This window comes from Salmo trutta, chromosome 14 (assembly GCF_901001165.1).
Source record: "Salmo trutta chromosome 14, fSalTru1.1, whole genome shotgun sequence".
Taxonomy (NCBI): domain Eukaryota; kingdom Metazoa; phylum Chordata; class Actinopteri; order Salmoniformes; family Salmonidae; genus Salmo; species Salmo trutta.
The window spans coordinates 42,768,478-42,792,038 of NC_042970.1; the positions used below are offsets into that span (position 1 = coordinate 42,768,478).

Genomic DNA, 23,561 nt, shown 5'->3' on the forward strand with positions numbered 1-23,561 from the left:
GATTTAAACGCATCAATGATGGCATTTTTGTCCGTAATGAAGCCTGTCTGAATTAAGATGTTGGCAGAGAGGATGAAGAACTTCAGGGATTTGACAGTTTTCCAGAATTTAGCCGGGTTCCCGTTACAATGGGAGAGCGGTTACATAATAATCAGATTTAGCCTTTCTGATTTGTGTTACACAATGATTCCTCAGTTGCTTAGAAGTTTGCCAGTCTTGGCCTAAGCCTGTGTTCCTGTCATTGACCCAAGTATCATCTCTTTTATGAACGATAATTCCATGGTCAAATGTAGGATACTGTAGGGAATGGGGACGCATGCCCATGGTTTGTTTGCATAAATGCTAATGCACTTGTTTGCATAAATGCTAATGCACAGTGTCTTTGGTTGCTTGTGTGTATGTCTGCCTCTGGGTGTTCTGTGTTCAATCGTAGTATGTGTATGTTTGTTTTGTGTTTAAGTGTGTTTACGTGCTCCTGTGTGTGTTTTTAGTCTGTATGTACGCTCCTGTGTGTGTATTTGATCTCTAATCCTTTCTCTCATCTCCTGTCTGCAGTCGTGTTCCTACTTCAACTCCAATGCCGTGCCCCTCAAACTGTCCTTCCAGAACCTGGACCCTCGAGGAGACAACATCAACGTCATCTTCAAGGCACACACTCTAAACTACTGAATCAACAAACCACTTAATTGTGCCTTTCTGAACCCTTGTTGACCTTCGACATTTGTGACCTCTGTGTCTTGTGCCCTTTGACCTCTGCTTCCCAGTCAGGTGATGACCTGCGCCAGGACATGCTGACCTTGCAGATCATCCGCATCATGAACAAGATCTGGATCCAGGAGGGACTGGACATGAGGATGGTCATCTTCAGATGCTTCTCTACTGGACGAGGCAGAGGTGAGGAGGAAGGAAGGGAGGGGGGGATAAGAGTTGGGGATGAGTTACAATACTGACTCACTCCCCTCTCTACCTCTATCCTCCCCCTCTTTCTCCTCCCTTCTATCCCACCCTCGCTCTACCTCTTCCATCCCCTCTCCCTCTCTCTCTGTCAGGTATGGTGGAGATGATTCCCCAGGCAGAGACTCTGAGGAAGATCCAGGGGGAACATGGAGTGACTGGTTCCTTTAAGGACCGCCCCCTGGCTGACTGGCTACAGAAACACAACCCTACAGAGGACGAGTACGAGAAGGTACGGTCACTAAAGCGCACGCACACAGTTTTTCGCATGCATGCACGCACGCACGCACTCACTCAAGCACACACACATACGCACACACACTCTCTCTCTCTGTCTCTCTCTGTCTCTCGCTCTCTCTCTGTCGTACACACTTTGACCTCTAACCTCTAACCCTGTTCCATGTCATGCTAGGCTGTGGAGAACTTCATTTACTCGTGCGCAGGCTGCTGCGTGGCCACCTACATCTTGGGTATCTGTGACCGCCACAACGACAACATCATGCTGAAGACCAGCGGTCACATGTTCCACATCGACTTCGGCAAGTTCCTGGGACATGCACAAATGTTTGGCAACATCAAACGGTGAGCCCGGGAGGCAGAGAGGACACTGGGAAATGTATGCCCAACTTCAATTTAAAATCTAGCCGTAGCCCCTATCGCTAGGACAGAGGATCACAACTTTAGCCACTTAGTCTTTGTTTTTGGCTATGCCTTACCGAAGGGTCCTTGCTATCTAGAATCCTTTGGATGTCCCAACTCTGATGTCACCCCATAAAAGTTGACATTTAAAATGGTTAAGGTAAGTGTAGGGGTTAATGTTAAGGCTTAGGGTATGGACGTCCCAAGGATCCCGGAAACTGTCTTTTTCTGATTGGCAGACCGATAAAGATGGTTCTGTTCCTATTGGTAGAGACCAATGGCCCTGTGTTCTGATTAGTGTTTCTCTCTCTCTCTCTGTGTGTGTGTGTGTGTGTGTGTGTGCGTGTGTGTGTGATTGTGATTGTCAGGGACCGTGCTCCGTTTGTGTTCACCTCTGACATGGCCTATGTCATCAACGGAGGAGACAAACCTTCCAGTCGCTTCCATGACTTTGTGGACCTGTGCTGTGAGGCCTACAACCTCATCCGCAAACACGCACACCTCTTCCTCAACCTACTGGGACTGGTGCGTACACACACACACATACACACACCCAAGCACAGGCACACGTGCGCACACACTGATGTTTTCCTGTGTTTCCTGTGTAAGATGTTGTCATGTGGCATCCCTGAGCTGTCCGACCTGGATGATCTGAAGTACGTCTACGACGCGCTGAGACCTCACGAGTCTGAGGCTGACGCCACCATGTACTTCACCAGGTACACACACACACATACTTCTGTTTCAATGTCTGACGTCAGATAGCGCGACGGCCGCCTGCACTGATAACTCGCAAACACCCATGGGATAGCTAGAAAGACGTTCAGCTACAATATGCTGTCGAAAATGTTACCAAGGCGACACCGTCCACTGAACTCCCTTTCATCTTCAAAAGAGTCAGTTCATCTTACCAAAAACGATAAACCTGTAGCTAATATTTCCAGTTTTCACTACCTAATTCTGCATTTACTGTAGGTGTTTTTGGTGATAGAATCATTTATGAAATTCGAAATGTGCATGAAAATTTGCTCGCTGCTTGCTGGCTGAACCAGGATCAAATCAATCCATATGAAACGAAAGGGAGGGATGCTAACAACGCTAGTTCACACACTCAATGCTGAGTACACCATCTTGCAAGCTAGCTAGTGTATTGGAATTCTAGCAAATTTGCGTGATATCTGTTCTGCCCTGATTAATGCACAGAGTTCTGCAGCACAGCTGAGTTCCACATTCTACATGACAGATTGGTTGAGGTGACGAGCATCACGTAGGAGTGATGCCATCTGACATGAGACTATGACTTCTGTATATAACTCTATACTGTAGACCTATAGACCGTATAGTCATACTGTGTGTCTCTGTCTGGTTTTTGCATTTGTCCGCTATGGTTGTTATCTCTTGTTTGACTCATCTCCCTCTCTCCCCCCTCTCTCTCTCTCTCTCTCTCTCTCTCTCTCTCTCTCTCCATCTCCTCTCTCTGTCTTTCTGTCTTTCTCTTTTGTCTCTCTTTCTCTAGGTTGATAGAGTCCAGTCTGGGCAGTGTTGCCACTAAGTTGAACTTCTTCATCCATAACTTGGCTCAGATGAAGTTTGCCTCATCCGAGGAGCGTCCTGTGCTCTCCTTCGCCCCACGGGTTTACACCCTCAAGACTGACGGACTCATCCGCAACCTCTTTGTCTGCCGACACATACGAACCTACAGCCCCAGCAAAGGATACGTAAGTCTACAGTCATACACACCTACAACCCTAGTAAATTAAACATACGTAAGTCTAAAGTCATGTACACCTACAACCCTAGTAAATTAAACATACGTAAGTCTACAGTTGCATGTACACAAAGGCCACGCAAGGGATATTTAGGTCGTACACTATACTACATATACTTATACAGAACCAGCAAATGAAAGCTTTTTAAGACGTATAAACATATGCACCTAGACCAGGGGTTTTCAACTCTTACCCTATGAGGTCCGGAGCCTGCTGGTTTTCTGTTCAACCTGATAATTAATTGTGCACACCTGGTGTCCCAGGTCTTAATCAGTCCCTGGCTAGAGGGGAACAATGAAAAAATAGCAGTGGAACTTGCTTCGAGGTCCAGAGCTGAGTTTGAGGGACCTACACCAATAGTATAGGCTCAGCAAAAAATCTAAAATTCAAACTGCCTCTCCCTAACCCACAGTATAGCCTCAGTAAAGGATACATCATGTAAGATGAACTTTTCTATGGTTTAAGCCAGTGCCGCGGAACACATACTGCTGCAGCATGGGCTGGAATCTGGCCCACTGCTGTTTCAGCAACTCTCTCCTCTGTCTTTCCTCTCTATCCTATCCCCCCCCCCAAAAAAAATATATGTTTAAAAGATCAACTTTGCTCCAGTATGTAACTCCTGTGTAGCATACAAATCAAATACAATCACATTTTATTTGTCACATGCGCCGAATACAACCGGTGTAGACCTTACCGTGAAATGCTTACGTGCGAGCCCTTAACCAACAATGCAGATCAAGAAATGGAGTTAAGAAAATGTTTACTAAATTATCTAAGGTAAAAAGTAACACAATAAAATAACAATAACAAGGCTATATACAGGTGGTACCAGTACCGAGTCACTGTGCGGGGGTACGGGTTAGTCGAGGTAAATTGTACTTGTAGGTAGGGGTAAAAGTGACTATGCATAGATAATAAACAGCGAGCAGCAACAGTGTAAAAACAAAGGTTGGTGGTGGGTCAATTTAAATAGTCCTGGTGGCCATTTGATTAATTGTTCAGCAGTCTTATGGCTTGGAGGTAGAAGCTGTTAAGGAGCCTTTTGGACCTAGATTTGGCGCTTCGGTACCGCTTGCCGTGCGGTAGCAGAGAAAACAGTCTATGACTTGGGTGACTGGAGTCGTTGACAATTTTTTGGGCCTTCCTCTGACACCGGCTAGTATATAGGTCCAGTTGCCATACCAGGTGGTGATGCAACCAGTCAGGATGCTCTCAATGCTGCACAACCTTTTGAGGATCTGGGGACCCATACCAAATCTTTTCAGTCTCCTGAGGGGGAAAAGGTGTTATCGTGCCTTCTTCACGACTGTCTTGGTGTGTTTGGACCATGATAGTTTGTTGGTGATGTAGACACCAAGTAACTTGAAACTCTCAACCTGCTCCACTACAGTCCCGTCGATGTGAATGGGGGTGTGTTCGGCCCTCCTTTTCCGGTAGTCCACAATCATCTCCTTTGTCTTGCTCACGTTTAGGGAGAAGTGGTTATCCTGGCACCACACTGCCAGGTCTCTGACCTCCTCCCTACCACTGTTGTGTTGTCAGAAAACTTAATTATGGTGTTGGAGTCGTGCTTAGCCACACAGTCGTGGGTGAACAGGAGGGGACTAAGCACGCACCCCTGAGGGGCCCCGTGTTGAGGATCAGCATGGCAGATGTGTTGTTGCCTACCCTTACCAGCTGGGGGAGGCCCATCAGGAAGTCCAGGATCCAATTGCAGAGGGAGGTGTTTAGTCCCAGGGTCCTTAGCGATGAGCTTTGTGGGCACTATGGTGTTGAATGCTGAGCTGTAGTCAATGAACAGCATTCTCACATAGGTGTTCCTATTGTCCAGGTGGGAAAGGGCAGTGTGGAGTGCAATTCCATCGTCTGTGGGGGCAGTGTGCAAATTGGAGGGGGTCTAGGGTTTCCAGGATGATGGTGTTGATGTGAGCCATTACCAGCCTTTCAAAGCACTTATTTTTTATTTATTTAACCAGGTAAGTTGACTGAGAACACATTCTCATTTACAGCAACAACCTGGGGAATAGTTATAGGGGAGAGGAATGAGCCAATTGTAAGCTGGGGATGATTTGGTGACCGTGATGGTATGAGGGCCAGATTGGGAATTTAGCCAGGACACCGAGGTTAACACCCCTACTCTTACAATAAATGCCATGGGATCTTTAGTGACCACAGAGAGTCAGGACACCCGTTTAACATCCAAAAGACAGCAACCTACACAGGGCAATGTCCTGGGATATATTTATTTAGACCAGAGGAAAGGGTGCCTCCTACTGGCCCTCCAACACCACTTCCAGCAGAATCTAGTCTCCCATCCAGGGACTGACCAGGACCAACCCTGCTTAGCTTCAGAAGCAAGCCAGCAGTGGTATGCAGGGTGGTATGCTGCTGGCACTTCATGGCTACAGATGTGAGTGCTACAGGGCGGTAGTCATTTAGGCAGGATACCTTCGCTTTCTTGGGCACAGGGACTGTGGTGGTCTGCTTGAAAGATGTAGGTATCACAGACCCAGTCATGGATTGGTTGAGAATGTCAGTGAAGACATTGTGTGTGTGTCCCTCTCCCCAGGCGTTTGTGGTGAAGGTGGAGCGGGAAGGCCAGCAGGGGTCAGTGTTGGTCCAGAGGAGCTTTGAGGAGTTCTATGAACTACACAGTAAACTACGCCTCATCTTCCCCTCATCCAAACTACCCAGGTAACATGCACTTATGCACTTATGCACACACACACACACACACACACACACACTGATCGTGTACAGAGAACGTCACCCTTCTCTTGAAACAACAGTTAACTGTAAGTAGCGATAGAGGAATAGTCAAAGATTTCTGATAATAGTGGAGTAGTAATCTCTCGTGGACAGACTGCGCATCTGACCAAATTCCGCTACATTTTAGCTCTGGATTAATCGAGCTTAATGGAGTCTAAATAACTGAAAGGAAATGATGTCAGTGGTATTCTATCTGTACCCATACTAACTACCTACGGTAACTAAATGTAGCAACTGTAAAGTGAAACCATGGCAAAGTCCTTTGCTGCCCCTCCCAGTTTCCCCAGCCGCTTTTTGATTGGGCGGTCTCGAGGAGAGGCGATGGCTGACAGGAGGAAAGATGAGCTGAATGGATACGTCTGGCATCTGGTGCATGCTGCGCCAGAGGTCGCCCAGGTAACCAGTCACCTCTGACCTTTGGTGTGTTCACTAGAATGTCATCCTAACCCTGTGACATCCCGTGTAAATGACTGTATGAAACTACTGCGATTCTTAAAATGACTGTATTATTTTTTTGTCTATGTGTCTGTGGTTTCAGTTTGACTGCGGGGTTTCTTAGAATTCAGCCCTTCCCTTTTTTTAGAAGCAGCGTCATATCAGCTTTACAGACTTAGACACACATGCTGTCTCAGGGCGGGTACTGCAGGCCCATATCAGAACTGTCCAGCCTCTGTGTGCTGGCAAACTTTCGTCCACTGTATCCGTCATAGAACAGTTTGACAAACTAAAACACAAGCTAGAATTGCTATCCCCGAAATATTAGCATTTCATTTTTACCGTTTTCAAAATGTTAATGTGCTACCTGTAAATGAATTAGGCCTCGTGGAGTTTGGCATATTGTTGTTTTTCTGTCATTAACTGAATATACACTTCCTCATCCTTCTCTCTACCCCCCACCTCTCTCTCTCTCTCTATCTCTCAGTGTGACCTCATCTACACTTTCTTCCATCCTCTGCAAAGAGACGAGAAACCTGGAACAGTGGTGAACACACTGCAGAGCAAACCTGCAGGTACACAGACACACACACACACACACACACACACACACACACACACACACACACACACACACACACACACACACACACACACACACACACACACAGTGTGTGATTCATCAGATGACTCACTGACAGGATCGATAGCTATTGATTTGAACTGTTATTTTAATGAGATCATTTGCACATCATGTAGGCACAGGGTTAAAGTTCATCGCTTACTAAAAACAAACGCCCACACAAAGCAGAGCTGAGTCCAGTGTACTGCCAGCATCAGCTGACCCCGGGGCTCTGTTCCCTTAGCGACGGGAATAATAGCCTATGTGATAACTTTAACCAATCATAGACTAGGGTCTTATCATGCGCTGTTTGAACAACGTGTTGGCAATCACACAGCATGTCAAACACAGAGGTGTACACAAGACCATGCAGCATTTCTTGCTATGGGAGCAGTTTTCAGTTCATACTTATTGCTAATTGCACAGTTGTATAGTGCGATGTTATGGTTGCTGTGTTTGGTTACATTGATGTTGACCTAAGGGTCATGGGTTAGGGGTTAGAGGTTAATGGAACTCTAGCTGTCACGCTGCCTGATTGGCTTTCTAATGAACCTACAGCACTTACAGAGGAATTGAATCACCTATCTCTGTAGCTCCATCCCTCCCTCCTCCCTGGCCCGTCACACACAATACGTGGACACACACTTCCTGCCACTATAAACACACACACTGTAGGCTATAGACTTATTCAGATCCTACATTATACTCTTTCAGCTCTAAGCACATACTCTGTCTGAGTCTCTGTCTGAGTCTCTGTCTCTCTCCCCCACCTCCAGAGATCTGTTGGGGTCCAGTCTCAGGCAAAGTGGTAGGAGAGGTCAAGCTCTCCATCTCCTATAAGAGTGACAAGCTCTTCATCATGGTCATGCACATACGAGGCCTGGTGAGTGTGTGTGTGTGTGTGTGTGTGTGTGTGTGTGTGTGTGTGTGTGTGTGTGTGTGTGTGTGTGTGTGTGTACGCACGCTCAGCATACTGATTGAGAATGTAATGCTGTTTAAGTTGTATACTGTTATTGTGGATATACTGACTACCCCCCCCCCGTCTTTCCCAGCAACCCTTGCAGGATGGGACAGACCCTGACCCCTACGTCAAGCTGTACCTCCTCCCAGACCCCCAGAAAACCGGCAAGAGGAAGACCAAGGCTGCGCGACGCACCTGCAACCCCACCTACAACGAGATGGTAAGGAAAGGTTCCTAAGTACAAGATAAAACAATTCATTCATCTTACAATGAAGTCAAGAAGACAACATTTTATTTGTCCCTTCTCTTTCCCCGTAGCTGGTGTATGACCGTATCCCTCGCGGGGACCTGCAGCAGAGGGTGATCCACCTGCGGGTGCTGGGGGAGGGCGCGTTCTGGGAAAACACCCTGCTGGGCGAGGCCTTCATCCCCCTGAAGGCCCTGACAGCCGGGCAGTGCTGGGCAGACTGGCACCAGCTGGGCACGCCCAGCACCGACTCCACACGCTGAGAGAATGAGAGACGGAGGTGGAGGGTGAGAGGGAGAGAGGAACGACTGATCAGGTTGTGTGTGCACACAGGTGTTCGTGAGTTTGTTCAGTTGTTATGGTCAGAGTTGTCCAGCTTCTCGGGCTGGTTTATTCCCCCAGTGGGGGTGTGTGTGGACCCGTATCCTGTGTGTGGACCCGTATCCCAGGTGGGATGGGTGTGTCCTATGTAGGTTTGAGGTGTGTTTGTGTGTGTCTGTAGACTCATTGACTCATTTGCTCCCGAGTGGCGCAGCGGTCTAAGGCACTGCAGCTCAGTGCAAGAGGCGTCACTACGGTCCCTGGTTTGAATCCAGGCTTGTATCACATCCGGCCATGATTGAGAGACCCATAGGGCGGCGCGCAGTTGGCCCAGCGTCGTCCGGGGTAGGCCGTCATTGTAAATAAGAATTGGATCTTAACTGACTTGCCTAGTTAAATGAAGGTTAAATGAAAAAATATATATAATTGACGGTCAATCGTCACTGGACACTGTATCCATGGGACTGTACTGGACTGTATGGACCCACTTTAAGACTCTCTGATCACCATAAGAAGGGATAACTGGAGCATGTGACAATAAGTGAAGATAACCACTCTGTTCTTCTCGGTGACTCTGACTTCCAGAAGACTTTTCTCTGGTAACAACATGGCCTCCCAAGACCAGGCAGCACGGAGGACTAGTGGGAGGAAGCAGAGGGCATTGTTACTCTGTGAAAACATGGACCGCATCTTTCCCCTCTATCTAGGGCCAATGGAGAGACGAAAAGACCGAAACGGGTGTAGTCCCCTCCAAAGTCGTGTCTTTTAAAAGAGAACCTTAAGTTATTTATTTTTCAAGCATTACCCTTCTGTTAGTGCAGCTCCATTTCGAGCTATGTTTGGTTGTGTGGTGTGTGTATATATATGATTTTGATTTCTGTGTGTACCCCAGATTTATGCAGATCGTGATATGTGAATTATGTTGGATCCAGTCTTTCTGATTTGAGAGAGAGAGAGAGAGGGCGTAGATGCTTTTGTATCGTTGTGGCGTAGAGATGTACAGTACCAACCGGACCTGCCTATGGTTTGGGTCCACCCTAACACGTTAAAGACTCATGTGACTTTAGTCCACTTGGCCTGATTCAGTAGCTACTCTACTGTAGAACTTGTTGGAGTGTGCGCTGGTTTGAGTGTGTGTGTGTGTGTGTTTGTCTCCCACTGTTGACTAGCTGTTGTAATCCAAGCCTTACCTAAGCTTCATTTTGCCATTTGACGATAATTTGACACAGGCCGCTAATTGAATTTTAAATGTAGTACTGTGCGTTGACATAACAAAGTTGTCTTAATGGGAGAATCCTCAAATCTCAAACGTTTGTTCAAAAATGTTTCTCATATCAATGCCTTTAGAATATTTTGTTGTTGTTGTTGCATGAGTGCTTCTACGCAACACATACGCGTATGTCCACGTGGGGAAAATCAAAACGATTTGCTGGCGTCACAGGTAAACTGCCTGAGCAAAGAAATGCTCTTTCAGACACTAAACTCTCACGCCATTCGACTGTACGCAGTGGAAATGTTTCACTTGGTTTTGTTTCTCATGCATTTTGAACTTACATTTGACTTGCGGGGCTTTTTCAAACCACAAAAGGATCCTGCTCATGTGTTATGCAGTACTGTAGCTATAAGAGGGGGGAAAAACGGAACAACGACAGAAGCGCTGATGAAGCAAATCGAAGATTTGTCTACGTGTATGTACATTGCTCAACTCATTTGTGTCTTTCCTTGGGAGATACTCATTTGATAGTTTGCCATTTTTGGCATTGATATCTCACTCTCATTTTCTTGTGTAAGAGCTGGACACACTGTCCTTGTTTCACTGGCAGGCAGACACTGTGACCTTTCGCAATGCAAAATGGCCATTTTCAGTGGAAAAATCTGCTTGTGGGCAGAGTTGTTGCTATTGAGAGGGGAATGTCAAGGTTAACTCGTGAATTGAGCAAGAAGGGTTGACCTGTAAAAAATATAAATAACTAGGACAAGGTTTATTCCTGGTCAGGAAAAAACAACTCCTGGTGATATATGGTTAATCGGTGAAGGAAGTTTCTATAACAGAGCAGCTATCGGTAAGATAAGGACATCTTGGGACATCTTGGTGTCCGATGTTTTCAGATCACAATACAGTTACAGACGAATACAGGTTAAGGCTGGCTTTCTAAAGTGTTGAAATGTAACGCGTATTTGTTTGGATCATTAAACATACCAGCATCCATTGCAAGGAAATATTTAGATACTATTTGTTTTGGTTTGGTTGCATAGGCTTTGACATAACATACAATTCACCAGCCCTGTTTTAAAAGCATAGATTTTTTTTTTTACAAAATCTCTGAAAATGTTTCTCCATTCAGGATTCAGAAAGAGTAGCTACATTACTGTTTTAGAAACAAGGGTAGCAGTTTGAACAGGTGTGTGTTAGAAATGACAAGAGGAGCTCTTCGACTAAAGGTTAGCCTATCTGAGGCTGAAGTGCAGTAATCACATGGCACCAGTATGCTTAACCCGAACCAACCAGTTTAACCACTGCTCTCATTCTAAAAACACAACACTTTATATTTGACTGCCCTTTGAATGTGTCTGGTGGATATTTACATATTTTGTTTGATTTCTAGAACAGGAAGAATATTCCCTGGGGGTGTTTCACTACAGCCTGAATGGCTGTAATGTGGCTATAGGCTCTTAGTGTGACATTTTTTAATTATTGAAAGATTACTTTCTCCATATTGAGTGTTGGTATTTGTTTTGTGCTAAAAGGCTGATGACCGATATTAAAGTGATTTTATTTTTTCCTTGTATCAGTTGTACCACTTTGGGGGGAAGGAGGGATACCATATGGCTTCCTTCTCCATGTCTCTTTTTCCTGGGTCTTGACACTCTAGCTAAGAGTAGAGTCAAATATGGATCTCTATGCAGTATAGGGCTCTGGTTAAAGGTTAAAGGTTTTATGATAGAAATGTTGCTCTTGCCTAACAGACCAGTGATTATGAATGGAAGGAGACCAGGACAGGGGTTAATTGGAAGGAATTGGGACTCCCAAACCAAGCACCTACCTGCTAAGTACCAAGTGTAAATCTGAAAAGAATGTATAGGTCTGAGCAATATAGTGAAAATTCCACCAGAAGGTACCTCTCTAGTTCTTTCAGATCTACGTGAAGTGCCAAGGGGTAGGGGCTAGGGGTCAATTTGGGACTGGGCAAGAGTTTGACCTGAGTCCTTCCAGGTCAGCTCCAAGGGACTGAACTCTGACCTCTATGGAATGCTGGGAAAACGAGACAGAATGTAAGTTCAAAATGAACTGGATCTTGTGTACTGTAAATACTGAGAATATCATTAATGTGATTTCTTTCTTTTATTCAGGATATAGTTTTACCCCACTTCTTATTCTTTAGATTTTAAAATTGTATTGCATTTTCTTATTTTTTGACCATGTTTTGTAATATTGTTTGCACTAAATAATAACAAAATAAACTTGAATCTAAAAGGCGTGTGTGGTGATGTGTGTGTTTGTGTGAGCACTGTTCTGTTGTGTGTGTTTCATCTGATGAAAGCACTGTGTAAGATGAAACATCCACTGACTGCAGCAGTTGCCTAATTACCATGAAAACGCAACTAGTCACAAAACTACGGGGGATCGGATTAATGATAATTAATGGCATAATTAAACCTCAACTTCTGTTGAAGATAAAATCATTTTCTGCAGATACAGCATTGGGGCTTAGGTATGGGGAGCGACCATGATATACCCCATTATTAGAGGTAAGATTGAATCAATCAATTCCCTTTCTGTATCATAATACACCCTCCCCTTCTCTCTTTCTCTGAAAGTTTCATGTGGTTTATTTGTTAATCGTATAGCTCAATGCCATGCCCTTATAATCCTTTTCACTATGAGGGAAGGAGGGAAGATAGCCTACACTCCAGTCAGTCTGCATACCTCTGTGTCCCACCACACCCAGGCAGTCATCTGTGTAACAATCAGATTATTATAAGTGTGAATCACCCTGGGTAAATGTGGTGAAACAAGGTTCACCATTGCAGGGGTGTTGCTCAGACAAGATCTGTTGGCTAAAGCTGAGAGCCCACATGGTGATGACCACACAGAAACTTAAATACAGTATGATGAGAGTGTATGACAGCTAGGAGTCAATGCCCCATACCAGACATACTGTATGGGAAAGATTCAAGTTACACTGTGCTAGGCACTGATAAAATAAATCAGGGCACCCACATACGTTTATTTAACTAGGCAAGTGAGTTAAGAACAAATTCTTATTTACAATGACGGCCTACCGGGGAACAGTGGGTTAACTGCCTTGTTCAGGGGCAGAATGGCAAATTTTTACCTTGTCAGTTCGGGGATTCGATCCAGCACCCTTTCGGTTACTGGCCCAAGACTCTAACCACTAGGCTACCTGCCGCTCCTATTTAAATATCAATCTAGGCACGAGCAGCGGTCTTGCCATATAAATACAATGTATTATTTTGATTTTGGTCTGGACACTATTTATAATTCTACCTCTGGCAACTTTCAGATGAGTGGACACTAATTTTGCTGTAAAATATATACTCGTTCATGTCTGACAGAGAGAGATTGAAACAAGATGCTTTTAGAAATAAACATTGATGGATCACAAAGAGAGCACTTACATGAGTTGAGAATTTCCTCCTGATGTGCAACCCTCCTTTTAAAAATGGGGAATTGAAAATGTTCTTGTCATGAATATTTGATGCCTTAGAAGACCGTACAGGCAGCACTCAGAGAAAATGGGACATGATGCATTCTTCATAAATACATGCATGGGTGGGTGGCCTCCTACAGGACACACTGCTGCATCAAAAGTTCAGCAGAGCAGCAGACACCTCTCACAGAATAAACCAGTAGAACGCTAATGGCTTCAAATGAGACCAAACACCCATTCTTCACAGCAATCAGGACCACCGTGGGTTTGCTGCATCACTTATTAATCACATGCTCCAGAAACGTGAAAGATAGGCTATTGCTGTTGTGTGCTGTGTGCTGTCAGTATAGTAGCCATCCATAGGCCTTCTGTAACTGGAGGGCAACAGAGTGGAATCGTTAACTTGATGCTAAACACACTAGTAGGCCTATAGGGGTCTATATATGATTCCAAGTCCTAATTGATGGGTTGATTTCAGAAATACTATACCCTATGCCAAAAGTAAGACATAAACTCCTCTTTTTAAAATGCAATATTTCTAACTATTCAGTTTATCTTGAAACCCAATATTTTTTTATTCTGTGTGAAGTATCACCAATTCAACACCTGTCACACTGGGCCTTTTTCTATACACTGCAGGAATCGAGACTTGGATTCACTTCATTATATAACCAGGACACTGCGTGTCTTGCAACATCGCCTATGTGGTTTACTGACGCCGGTAACTCTGCGACGGTCCCTAAACAGTTCTATAAATGCTTTTTCACGACGCCCCCTAAAGTTTCTGACGAAATCCTCTTGTGAAAAGCGGGCAAATGAGTAAGCCGTACAAGGAAATGAAACAACGATTGAGAAAAGAGGAAAAATATAGCTCTGAATTCTTACAACGAAATAATATATTTAGTTGATATCTAAGACTATTATTTGTCTTACGGTGGCATTCGATTAGGTTCATTGTAGCGAGTGAATATATAGTCCGTTCGTTGAAGTCTCTTTTTCAGATCACTGATTGTGGCGCAAAACCTCCATTGGTTAGTGTTAGTAGCTAACTTAGTTTAAGTTCTAGTTACGTGCTGGAATTCAACCAGCTTTTTCTCCAGGCAAGACCAAAATGGCTTTTATATCATCGTTTCACCTGGATGTATCCCTATGTTATGACTCGTCAAGTCTCTGCTCCGTTTCTACCGTCACGACCGCTGTTTTTACGAATCTTACTGCTCGAAAGAATATGAGAGTCGCGGACAACATGGACGATGCTATTCAGGAACCCAAGGAGAGCTAACCGGTATGCTACTGCTAGCCTTCGGTAATGGATAAGGGACCGTAATGGAATGTTCACTGATCTGAAATGCACACCGTGTTACTAGCTACATTATCCGATTTGTCGCTAACAACAATTGCCAACGAAACGAACAGAATCTCAAATCAAGATAGCGTCGTTAGTTACCTAGCCTATTAACAGCTGTGAAAACTAGCTACCAAGTTGCAAGTTCTTGCTATCCTTGATTGCCAGACCTAAGTTTGGTCGTAATGCACTCTCAAGCTAGTTGTTTCATAACAACGTGTTAACATTGTCCTGGACGTGTACCTAACTTAGTTAGCTAGCTACAGTAACGTTAGCTAACCAAAACGCGTAGACAAACTGCACAACAGCAAGCAGTCAATTGGTGTTCTTTGTTAGAACTTCTAATTTAGTTATCTTGCATAGCGACAATTTTGTTTGCCACAAGTCAGTATTACGAATGTTTATGAACATGAATCGCGGGGAATACTTTTCTGGGGTGCAGACACCTCCATCCACTGCCGCCGGGCATGTAGTGGCCTCTCTCCGGCAACCAAACCAGAACAGCTCGTTGATGGGCATGTTCTCCGTGGTTTCGAGGCCTGCCCTGTCGTTTCTGCAAAATTATTTACCAAGGCGCCCTCGGAATCCTGCCCTGGCCGACAATGTGTCAGGGTGGGTCAGTTGGGATTTCAAGCAGAACTTTGTAGAGCCAGAAAGTGCGTTTTTAGGACAATTGGATGACATATTGCCCGGAACTCCGCACCATGCACACCACCTACCGTACCTGCAATACCAGCATGGGCTACCAGCGTCAGGTTATAGTAGTATGAATTGGTTGACAGCAGATTCTCTTAGCGAGTTAGGGATTCGAAATGCTGCTGAAATGGACTTACATTTAAGGCAAACTCCGGTAGGATACCTCGCAACCGGTTTTCTCAGTGAAGTTTTGTTGAACGCAGCGTCGTCTCAGCAAATGAAACACGCCAAGCAAGGGCATGTCCTTGGCAGGGATAGTTTTTCATCAGACGCGGTGACAGCCAGGGCAAAGAGTAGTACCGCTAGTAAATGGTGGGGCGGGCTTTGGGGAACCGATGACAGTGCTCAAGGGTTGCTGTCAAATTTGTCGTCGAGCAAAGAGAGGACTGTGGGAAACAATCACAGCCTCAACGTCCATTGTCGTCAACCAGAGTGTGACACAAAGGCCGCCGTTACCATGCCAACAGAACTGTTTGTACAGTGCAATGATGGCGAAAGGACTGGACCCTTCTGCCACAAAGAGGAGCCAACGGACAATGGAAGCCTTCAAATGGCCACCCGGACAGAATCTCTCCCTAGCCTTGATGTTCTCCCCTTAGATCACCGGGAAACAGTCTGTATCAGTAGTCATATTGTCAGTGTTGCAGCTGTCACTGCCTGCAGTGAGTTGTCAGTCCTCACCCCTGACCAGGATAATGGCTATTCCAGTCTGGAAGAAGAACACTCTACCTCCAGACTGTGCATGTTGAGGCTTCCCTGTGAAGAGCTACAGGGGATCACAGAGAGAAAAGAGACAGACACACCAACGCAGGGGAGCTCTGGTAATAGGGAGCCGGAGAGAGAGGTGGGTGAGACGGCCGCCACAGGAGGGATGGAAGGGGAGGAGGAGGTTGAGTACTCGGACGTCACAGACTCTGAGGAAGAGGAAACGGCGTCCGCCGCGCCCCCCTCCACACCTCGGTGCGGTAACAAAGCTATCGCCTACATCATGGGCAGCCCCTGCAGTGATGACAGCCAATCGGACGACTCGCTCAGTGAGGATGACGATGGTTTCGACGGCGACGGCTCGTCACAATTCTCAGATTCCGAGGCGCTGGATGAAGATGACGATGATGCGTCTGATTCCGAGCGGCCAGACTCAGAAACGGAGAGACTGTGGAACTCTCTGTGCCAAAGCAGGGATCCCTATAACCCCCAAAACTTTACCGCCCCCCTCCTCACCAGCCCTAGAACGGTCCTGTCCACCTCTACAGCCACAGCAGCCTGCTCCCTTCAAGCCTCACCTCCAGCGCAACCCCCCTCTCCCTTCTCCTCTCCCGCGGAGGAGTTTGGCTCTGGGGATGAGTCCAGCAGCAGTGAGGTGGATGAGGCTGAGAGCCTGAGGCTGTGGAACTCCTTCAGCTCCTCCTCAGACCCCTACAGCCCTTTCAACTTCCAGGTCCCGCTCAGGACTAGAGAGCCGACACGGGCAAAATCAGGGACAGGGGCGCGCTGCAAGAGGAGCAGCAAGACAACCCCATGGTCCCCCCGTCATGAACAGGGACAGAGCCACTCGTCTCCCCAGTACAGGAAGGAGGCAGCAGAGGAGAGGCTAGACAGTGGCTTCTCAGAAACCCTCTCCATCCCAGAGGCCACCACCGTGGGCTGTGTCACAGTAAAAAGGGTCAGTATGACTGCAGACACTGCGCTCTCCAGCGGAGAGTTCGTAATAGGCCTAAATAATGTTACAAACACTGTTATACATCTCTTCCTTTTATATATTTTTCAAAGAATTGTAGGTAGGCCTATTTTTGTCAGTCAAATTGTCATCTGTGGACCTTGGTCACTCGCATTCTTGTGACTGTTGTATAATGTGCAAATCCGCTGACTCATTACATAATGAATCTTCCCGCTCAGCAGTCAGAAACGGCTGTATTTGTTAATGAGTAGGTGAAGAGGAAGTCTTTTATCTCCTGTAGTGTACTTGCTGTATTATAATAGTATGTTACACTCTGCCACTCCCCATTTTATCGTTCATAGATGGGTCCAGGAGTTTTTCCTGACCATGTGAGTGAGGTGATGTGCCCTGAGTTTTTCTGGGTCAAGTTGGGGTCACGTGGTTTATTTGTTTATTTGGATCCCCATTGGCTTTCGCAGAAGCAGCAGCTACTCTCCCTGGGGTCCACAAAAAACACAGAACATGACGAGTAACAAAACACTGACACAGCGACAGAAAAGGAATGTCACACAAATGTAAAATATGATATACAAACAATGCAACCAAAAAATTATACAAACAATACCACTCAATTATGTGCATGTCCACTCACAGTCCCTGCCATTCATTAGTTAAAAAAATATATATATATGTTTTTCAAAAGTAATTTTGCTGTTTTCTTGCGCAATTGGAGATGGGAGTTCCATGCGATCATGGCTCTGTATAAAACTGCGTTGCCCTGAATATGTTTTGGACCTAAAGAGACCCGAGGTGGTATGTCTTGTGGGGTATTTCTTGTTGTCTGAGCTGAATGTTATTTGATTATGCAGACAATCTTGCATTTTTGTCACAGTAATATTTATCGTAACTAGAAGGGAGGCAGTTCATCTCCTCAACCCTCAACCAGGGAAGACTGGCATGCATGTTGTTGTTAATTCTGTATGTGCGGTTAAGGACAAGGCGTGCTGCTCTGTTTTCAGCCAGCTGCAGCTTTGCCAGGTCTTTCTTGGCTGCACTCGGCCATATTACCAGACAGTAATCAAGATGGGACAAGACCGGAGCCTGAACAACTAGTACAGTTGATATTTGTGTAAGAAATGCAGAACCACTTTTTTTTTACCAACATAGCTTCTCATCAGCTTTAGCAATATGACTTGCCCATGATAATTGACCATCCATTGTTATACCTAGGAGTTCAGCTTCCTCAACTTGCTCAATGGTCACAACCTTTATGTACATCTCCAGTTGAGGTTTCGCTCTTAGAGAATGTTTTGAACCAAATACAACGCTTTTGGTTTTAGATGTATTTAAGACCAGTTTATTATTAATCACCCATTCTGATACTGACTGTAACTCCTTATTTAGAATTTCAGTGAGCTCACTGGCTTTGGGTGCTGACATGTAGAGTGTGGAATCAGCCACATAAATAGTCGTTCTGGCTTCGTGTAAGACCAGCGGCAAATCATTTGTAAAAATAGAGACGAGTAACGGCCCAAGGCAACGCCCATGAGGAACACCGCACTGTACATATCGGACGTTAGAGACGCTTCCATTGAAGAACACTCTCTGTGTTCTATTGGATAAATAACTCTCCAACAATGTGATGGCAGGTGACGTAAAGCCATAGCAAGTAACTTTTCTTCAAAAACAATATAATATCAAAGGCTGCATTGAAATCTAACAATACAGCTCCAACTATCATCTTATTATCCATTTCTTTTAACCAGTCATCTGAGTCGGTGCAGTAGTCAAGTTTAGTGCCCTAAAAGCTCGTGCCCTCCATTCATAAAAACAAATCCAAATTCCCTCTGATAGCGACATAGCGCATCGTTCAAGCGCCATATCCAATGTGGCCATCACTGTCGGGGGAAATTCAGTGTCGCTCTGTGTGTGATGGATGGATCTAGAACGTTGGTGTCTAATCAGTCAGCATACAGACTGGGAAAAGAGCGTCCGTGTTTACGTCTCCAGGGAGACGCGTCCGTGTTTACGTCTCCAGGGAGACGCGTCCGAGAGACACAGTGTGCGTTTAGAGAACCTCTGGAGCTCTATAACTGCTATAAAAAACAATTTTTCATTATAGACGTTTCTAATCAAATGTAGTCTAATGCTACGAGTCAGTCATAGGGCTTAAGCAGACCGTAGGACAGCAAATTGACAGCTGTTAGACCGATGGCAGTGAGAGCTGTGAAACGTGCCTTTCCAAGGCAGTGGAATGGAAGATGATCACCATGGAAGTAGACTTAATCATCACTGCACAATCCCACTAATTTCTTTGAAATGCTCGGGCTTCGTTCTCCATGCCTGCGCTGACATTATCCCCCTATTATGAGCATAGAACTGCCACGTTACTTAGCAACAGTGATAACTGGGCAAGACAAGAGGGAGGGAAAGAGATTTCTCTTATGGCCTTGTTTTTTAAAAATTTTGTTCTCCCTTTCTCTGGCGTGGAGCGTCAGCTCATAACCTTCTCGCTCCTGCAACGTTTTCGCAACCCTCCAGCCCCTGCCAAGCCGATTTCGGTGTCTTTCATCTTTAGTTAATAACCTCAGCTCTGAATAGTGGATGTTAGCAGCCCCAGTCTGCAGTACTCAGTGGGTTGCTGCTTATGCAGGCGATTTAGTGTGTCTGTGATGCGCTACAGGCCCTCCACCAAACAGCCGTTTCATGGTGATACTAATTCGGCTTCTTACCCCTCTTCGCCTCTCCCTCACTTCGCCTCTCCCTCACTTCGCCTCTCCCTCACTTCGCCTCTCCCTCACTTCGCCTTTCCAATTTCTGCTTCTGCCCGGATGGTTGCTGTTGTAGCTGGCTAGATGTATAGCGAGTTTGAACAACAACAAAAGAGTACAATATGTGCAGAGAGCTGGAGCAAGTGTGATTTTCCTTGTGTGTGTGAATGTTTGGGTTTAGGCCTTACAGTTTCTATTGGAAGTGCTTTTGGACATAATTGTAGTCCTGGGTTTTTGGATGCGTTGTCCTGCAGTTCTTTCAGAATATTTAGGAATATAATCCGGTGATGCCTTTTTAATTAAATATCCCCCGGGTGTTAAGCGACGTATTTTATTTTAAGCATAAAAATGTAGTTTCAGTGACGTGTTGAGATCTCTGTTGTCACATGTCTCTGTATCCTGCTGGTGTGTTTTAGTCAGGAGGTTGTAGTTGTATGTTAAGCTGATTTATTTTAATTTTTTTTATTTTATTTTTTTATGTTCTGTCGTACTCCAGGTGTGTTTCTGTGACACGGTGGAGGAGTTCTACGCCAGCGAGGACGACGAGGACCGGTCCGGGCCGTGGGAGGAGCTAGCCAGAGACCGCGCTCGTTTCCTCCGGCGCGTTCAGGATGTGGAGGATGGCATCGGCTACGTCCTCAGCACTACCTTCCGCGTCGCCGTCTACCAGAGACTACAGCACCACAACCGATCCTCTCCCCTGACCTCTGACCCCTAATGTCCTACAACACTTCTGATCGTCTGTCTTGTCTGTCACCCCTGTAGCGCCAGTCCCATCTTCAACAGAATGCATCAGAACTGCTAAGTCATGCTTCATCCCATTTCCCCCCCCCCCCCCCCCCCCCCAGACCTCATCTTCAACCTGGGTGTGTAGAAAAGATTACGTCAGAGCGGTTGAGAACCCCCATACACTCCATCCCTCCTCACCCCCCCCCCCCCCCCCCCCCCTTACCGTCAGTCTGGAGTGTTGGGGAAGATGTGATAAAAGACTTGCTTTCTCTTCACTGCCCTCTTCCCGAACATTTGCTGTTTTTCTTTAACCTCAGTGGAGTGATGACCTAATTTATGATGTGATTCAGGATGACTGCTAACTAGGAGGTGTGCTGGTAATGTGAAGGTATAAGGGCTTACTGGTTCCAGTGGGAGAAACTCAGTCGAGCGCAGAGCAGGTCTTCTGCTGGGCTGTGTGCTCAGTAACCCGACTGAAGCGCAGAACTCTACACTTCAGCCAAGACTGTTTCTTTTAGTTTTTCTTTTATCCCGTTGAGTTAACGGAACCTTTTTGGTGTTGCGCCGTCCTTCTCTCTCTGACGCATGCTATCTGGGTCTCTGCCTGGTAGTGTTCTGTTTCATGTTAACCTGATCCCAGGCCATGCCTACTGTCGTGTTCAGTATTTAAGCTGTTCAGTATGATCCCCCTGAGCACCCATAGCCAAATGTCACACAGCTCCCCGGAGCTGAATCGTATTTGTTAAGAGCTTTTGGAAAACAAACCTGGTTTGAAATAACGGAAGAAAAAAAATAATAATTCAAGGCTTCCTGTAAGCCATAACAAGCAGAGTACCCGAGTGTTGAAAGTGTTCTATTTGATTTGATCATAAGCAGAGGGTGTAAACCTACAGTATGTTGACAGTGTAAAGCAAGCCTCTATACTGTATTGATGGTAAAGTGTTGAAACCAAGCCTGTGTTGTTGTGGGCTCTTCCTGGTTTCGTTCATTAGCCATTGACTTCAGTTCTATCCTATGTATTATTAGCTAACTGCAAAGATAACCCACCTCTGCCCTCAACAGGCTCTTCCTGTATTTACACCTGTAGATTTCCTCATAACAGCCCACAGTATGAATACACTAACCATCATACGATAGACAATAGCATTGCTCTGCTTGTGGCAAGATTAAAAAAACATCATTTTTCTCTGGCTGCAAGCCAGCGATCAGTAAAGGCCGAAGTGAATGCTTATGGGTTAAGGGTGAAGTGAAATGATTTGCATGATCCTTGCATCTTTAGTGGCCTCCTCGTCTACCTCCCTTAAGTCATCGCTCTGTGGTTTCCTCTAACAAACAATGTTGCTTCAATCTATTTACAGTTTGCACCAATGGGTTTCCTTCAATAACGTGTTTCCCTTCTCCAGAGCTTGCATCCGTCAGTGGTCATCTAGGAAAGGAGACGAGGAAAGCAAGCGCTCTACGACATCTCCGTTTATAGACGACCTATCCCCACTATTTATTATCCCGTAATGCCTGTACAGACCCAGTGTATTACTCATTTTTGAGGGGTTAATTTCTCCTATGTGGCTGAAGGGTTTCTCTGGTGTGACCAGGTTGGAAAGAAAGCAGGGATGTGAAATGCACGTTGTTCTGAAGTGATTCTCAGTGTCATGGAGAAAATTAAAATATATATAAAAGATGCTTGGAACTGAAGAATATAACTAATTTAACTTGGTGTTCTTTTAGTCAATACAGTTAACATGAAATCGATTTATTTTTGTAAAACATTTTAGGATGAGTTGGTAGTTCTACGCTAGTCCTTATACATTTGAATTAATATTCGGTGAGAATAAATCTTCAATTATGAACAATGTTTCTGTCTCTTTTCTTGCACCACGCCTCCTCGTTTTAAAGAAGAATTTGCTGGTCTTATTTGGTTTGACATTGGAGGACCGGCAGCTCTGGTAGACCCGTTATTCTTCCTGGAGACACCAGATGGCCAGAAAATGGTACTGCGCCATCAAACACGATGGCCGTGTTCGAAGAGTGTCAAATCCATGGTGCGTTGTGGGTAAATTGTGACTGATCTACCAATAATAACGAGTAAGTTATTTAAGCAAGGTGATTTGTAGTTTTACGCAGCACATTTCTTTCTGAACGTCCTATAACGTTGCACGCACCGGACCAGTACTAGGCCCCAGTATTTAATATAGTCAGTGGTAGTGCAATCTCTAGCAACTGGAGCCAGTCAGCAATGTGAGGTGCAGTAAAAGGTAAGAACATGCACAGATGCAGACAGCTGCCAGAGAGACAAGTCTCCCCAAAACATCACAGGCATACTCTGCCTGGAAAGGATTATAAAAAGATTAGCATATTTTTAGGGCTGATTTGGACCCAATCCTTGTAGTCACTTAAAATGATGTATGAGATTGGTGGCTGAATATATGGAGATAAACAAATCATTATGCAGATCCTTTACACGTAATGGATAGCAATCGTTTTAGTGGGATACGATATTGTCAGTGGTATTGTTGTAGTTACTTTTATGCCCACAGGGGGGAGCCATATTCTCAAGTCATCATTCTCAACCACTAGAGGTCACTCTTGCTTGTTATTACAGTAGGATAGCACCAGTCGATCCATAGAGACAAACGACCAGTCTGGAATGGAGAGAACGGTCACTGTGCAATGGTTTTCAGCTAAAGACGACCAGAAATTGTGATTTGCAGTGTAATAACATGACCGATTTGCAAACCAAGTAGCATACACTAAGTATATATGTTCATTTATTATTGGTAGAAACTGAAAATGTGGAGTAGGATACGCCCAAATTATGTTGATTGCAGATTTCATTAGTTTAATAAGTGTACGTCCTCCCTGGTTTTTGTGGTTACAGCATTATCAAAAAATGAAGAACTGATCAAATGTGAACCAGTGAAGTTGAGAGTAGTCTATATTTTCTCATATGACATGTGTGGCCTTTAAGCTCAAAGT

At 45.2% G+C, this 23,561-nt stretch overlaps 2 protein-coding genes and 1 long non-coding RNA gene across 3 annotated transcripts in view; 2 read left to right on the forward strand and 1 right to left on the reverse strand.

Moving 5' to 3' along the window:
- LOC115208124 (phosphatidylinositol 4-phosphate 3-kinase C2 domain-containing subunit beta-like) overlaps window positions 1–8,966 on the forward strand; it is a 65,277-nt gene extending 56,311 nt beyond the window's left edge. Inside the window, exons 20-32 of the mRNA XM_029775942.1 lie at window positions 556–648; window positions 765–894; window positions 1,050–1,186; window positions 1,367–1,536; window positions 1,962–2,118; window positions 2,203–2,312; window positions 3,110–3,311; window positions 5,932–6,056; window positions 6,410–6,527; window positions 7,054–7,141; window positions 7,965–8,071; window positions 8,241–8,369; window positions 8,468–8,966. Of these exons, the coding sequence (XP_029631802.1) occupies window positions 556–648; window positions 765–894; window positions 1,050–1,186; window positions 1,367–1,536; window positions 1,962–2,118; window positions 2,203–2,312; window positions 3,110–3,311; window positions 5,932–6,056; window positions 6,410–6,527; window positions 7,054–7,141; window positions 7,965–8,071; window positions 8,241–8,369; window positions 8,468–8,659 (1,758 nt within the window). The 3' untranslated portion in view covers window positions 8,660–8,966. The remainder of the gene's footprint in view (window positions 1–555; window positions 649–764; window positions 895–1,049; window positions 1,187–1,366; window positions 1,537–1,961; window positions 2,119–2,202; window positions 2,313–3,109; window positions 3,312–5,931; window positions 6,057–6,409; window positions 6,528–7,053; window positions 7,142–7,964; window positions 8,072–8,240; window positions 8,370–8,467) is intronic.
- On the reverse strand, window positions 7,280–15,757 carry LOC115208126 (uncharacterized). The gene is made up of 2 exons (XR_003881096.1): window positions 15,569–15,757; window positions 7,280–8,655 (listed from the first exon to the last, which is right to left on the reverse strand). It is a non-coding gene; the product is annotated as an uncharacterized LOC115208126 (long non-coding RNA).
- On the forward strand, window positions 14,160–22,438 carry LOC115208125 (uncharacterized). Its single transcript, XM_029775943.1, has 2 exons — window positions 14,160–17,094; window positions 20,356–22,438. The coding sequence occupies exons 1-2, from the start codon at window positions 15,133–15,135 to the stop codon at window positions 20,575–20,577; spliced, it is 2,184 nt and encodes a 727-aa protein (XP_029631803.1). The 5' UTR covers window positions 14,160–15,132; the 3' UTR covers window positions 20,578–22,438.
- The last annotated feature ends 1,123 nt before the right edge of the window (window positions 22,439–23,561 follow it).

Excerpts from the sequence above, each read along its gene's own strand:
- LOC115208125 (XM_029775943.1), top strand. The coding sequence starts at position 15,133 with ATGTTTATGAACATGAATCGCGGGGAATACTTTTCTGGGGTGCAGACA. Across the intron at positions 17,095-20,355 it reads GCTGTGTCACAGTAAAAAGG|GTGTGTTTCTGTGACACGGT; the intron begins GTCAGTATGACT and ends GTCGTACTCCAG.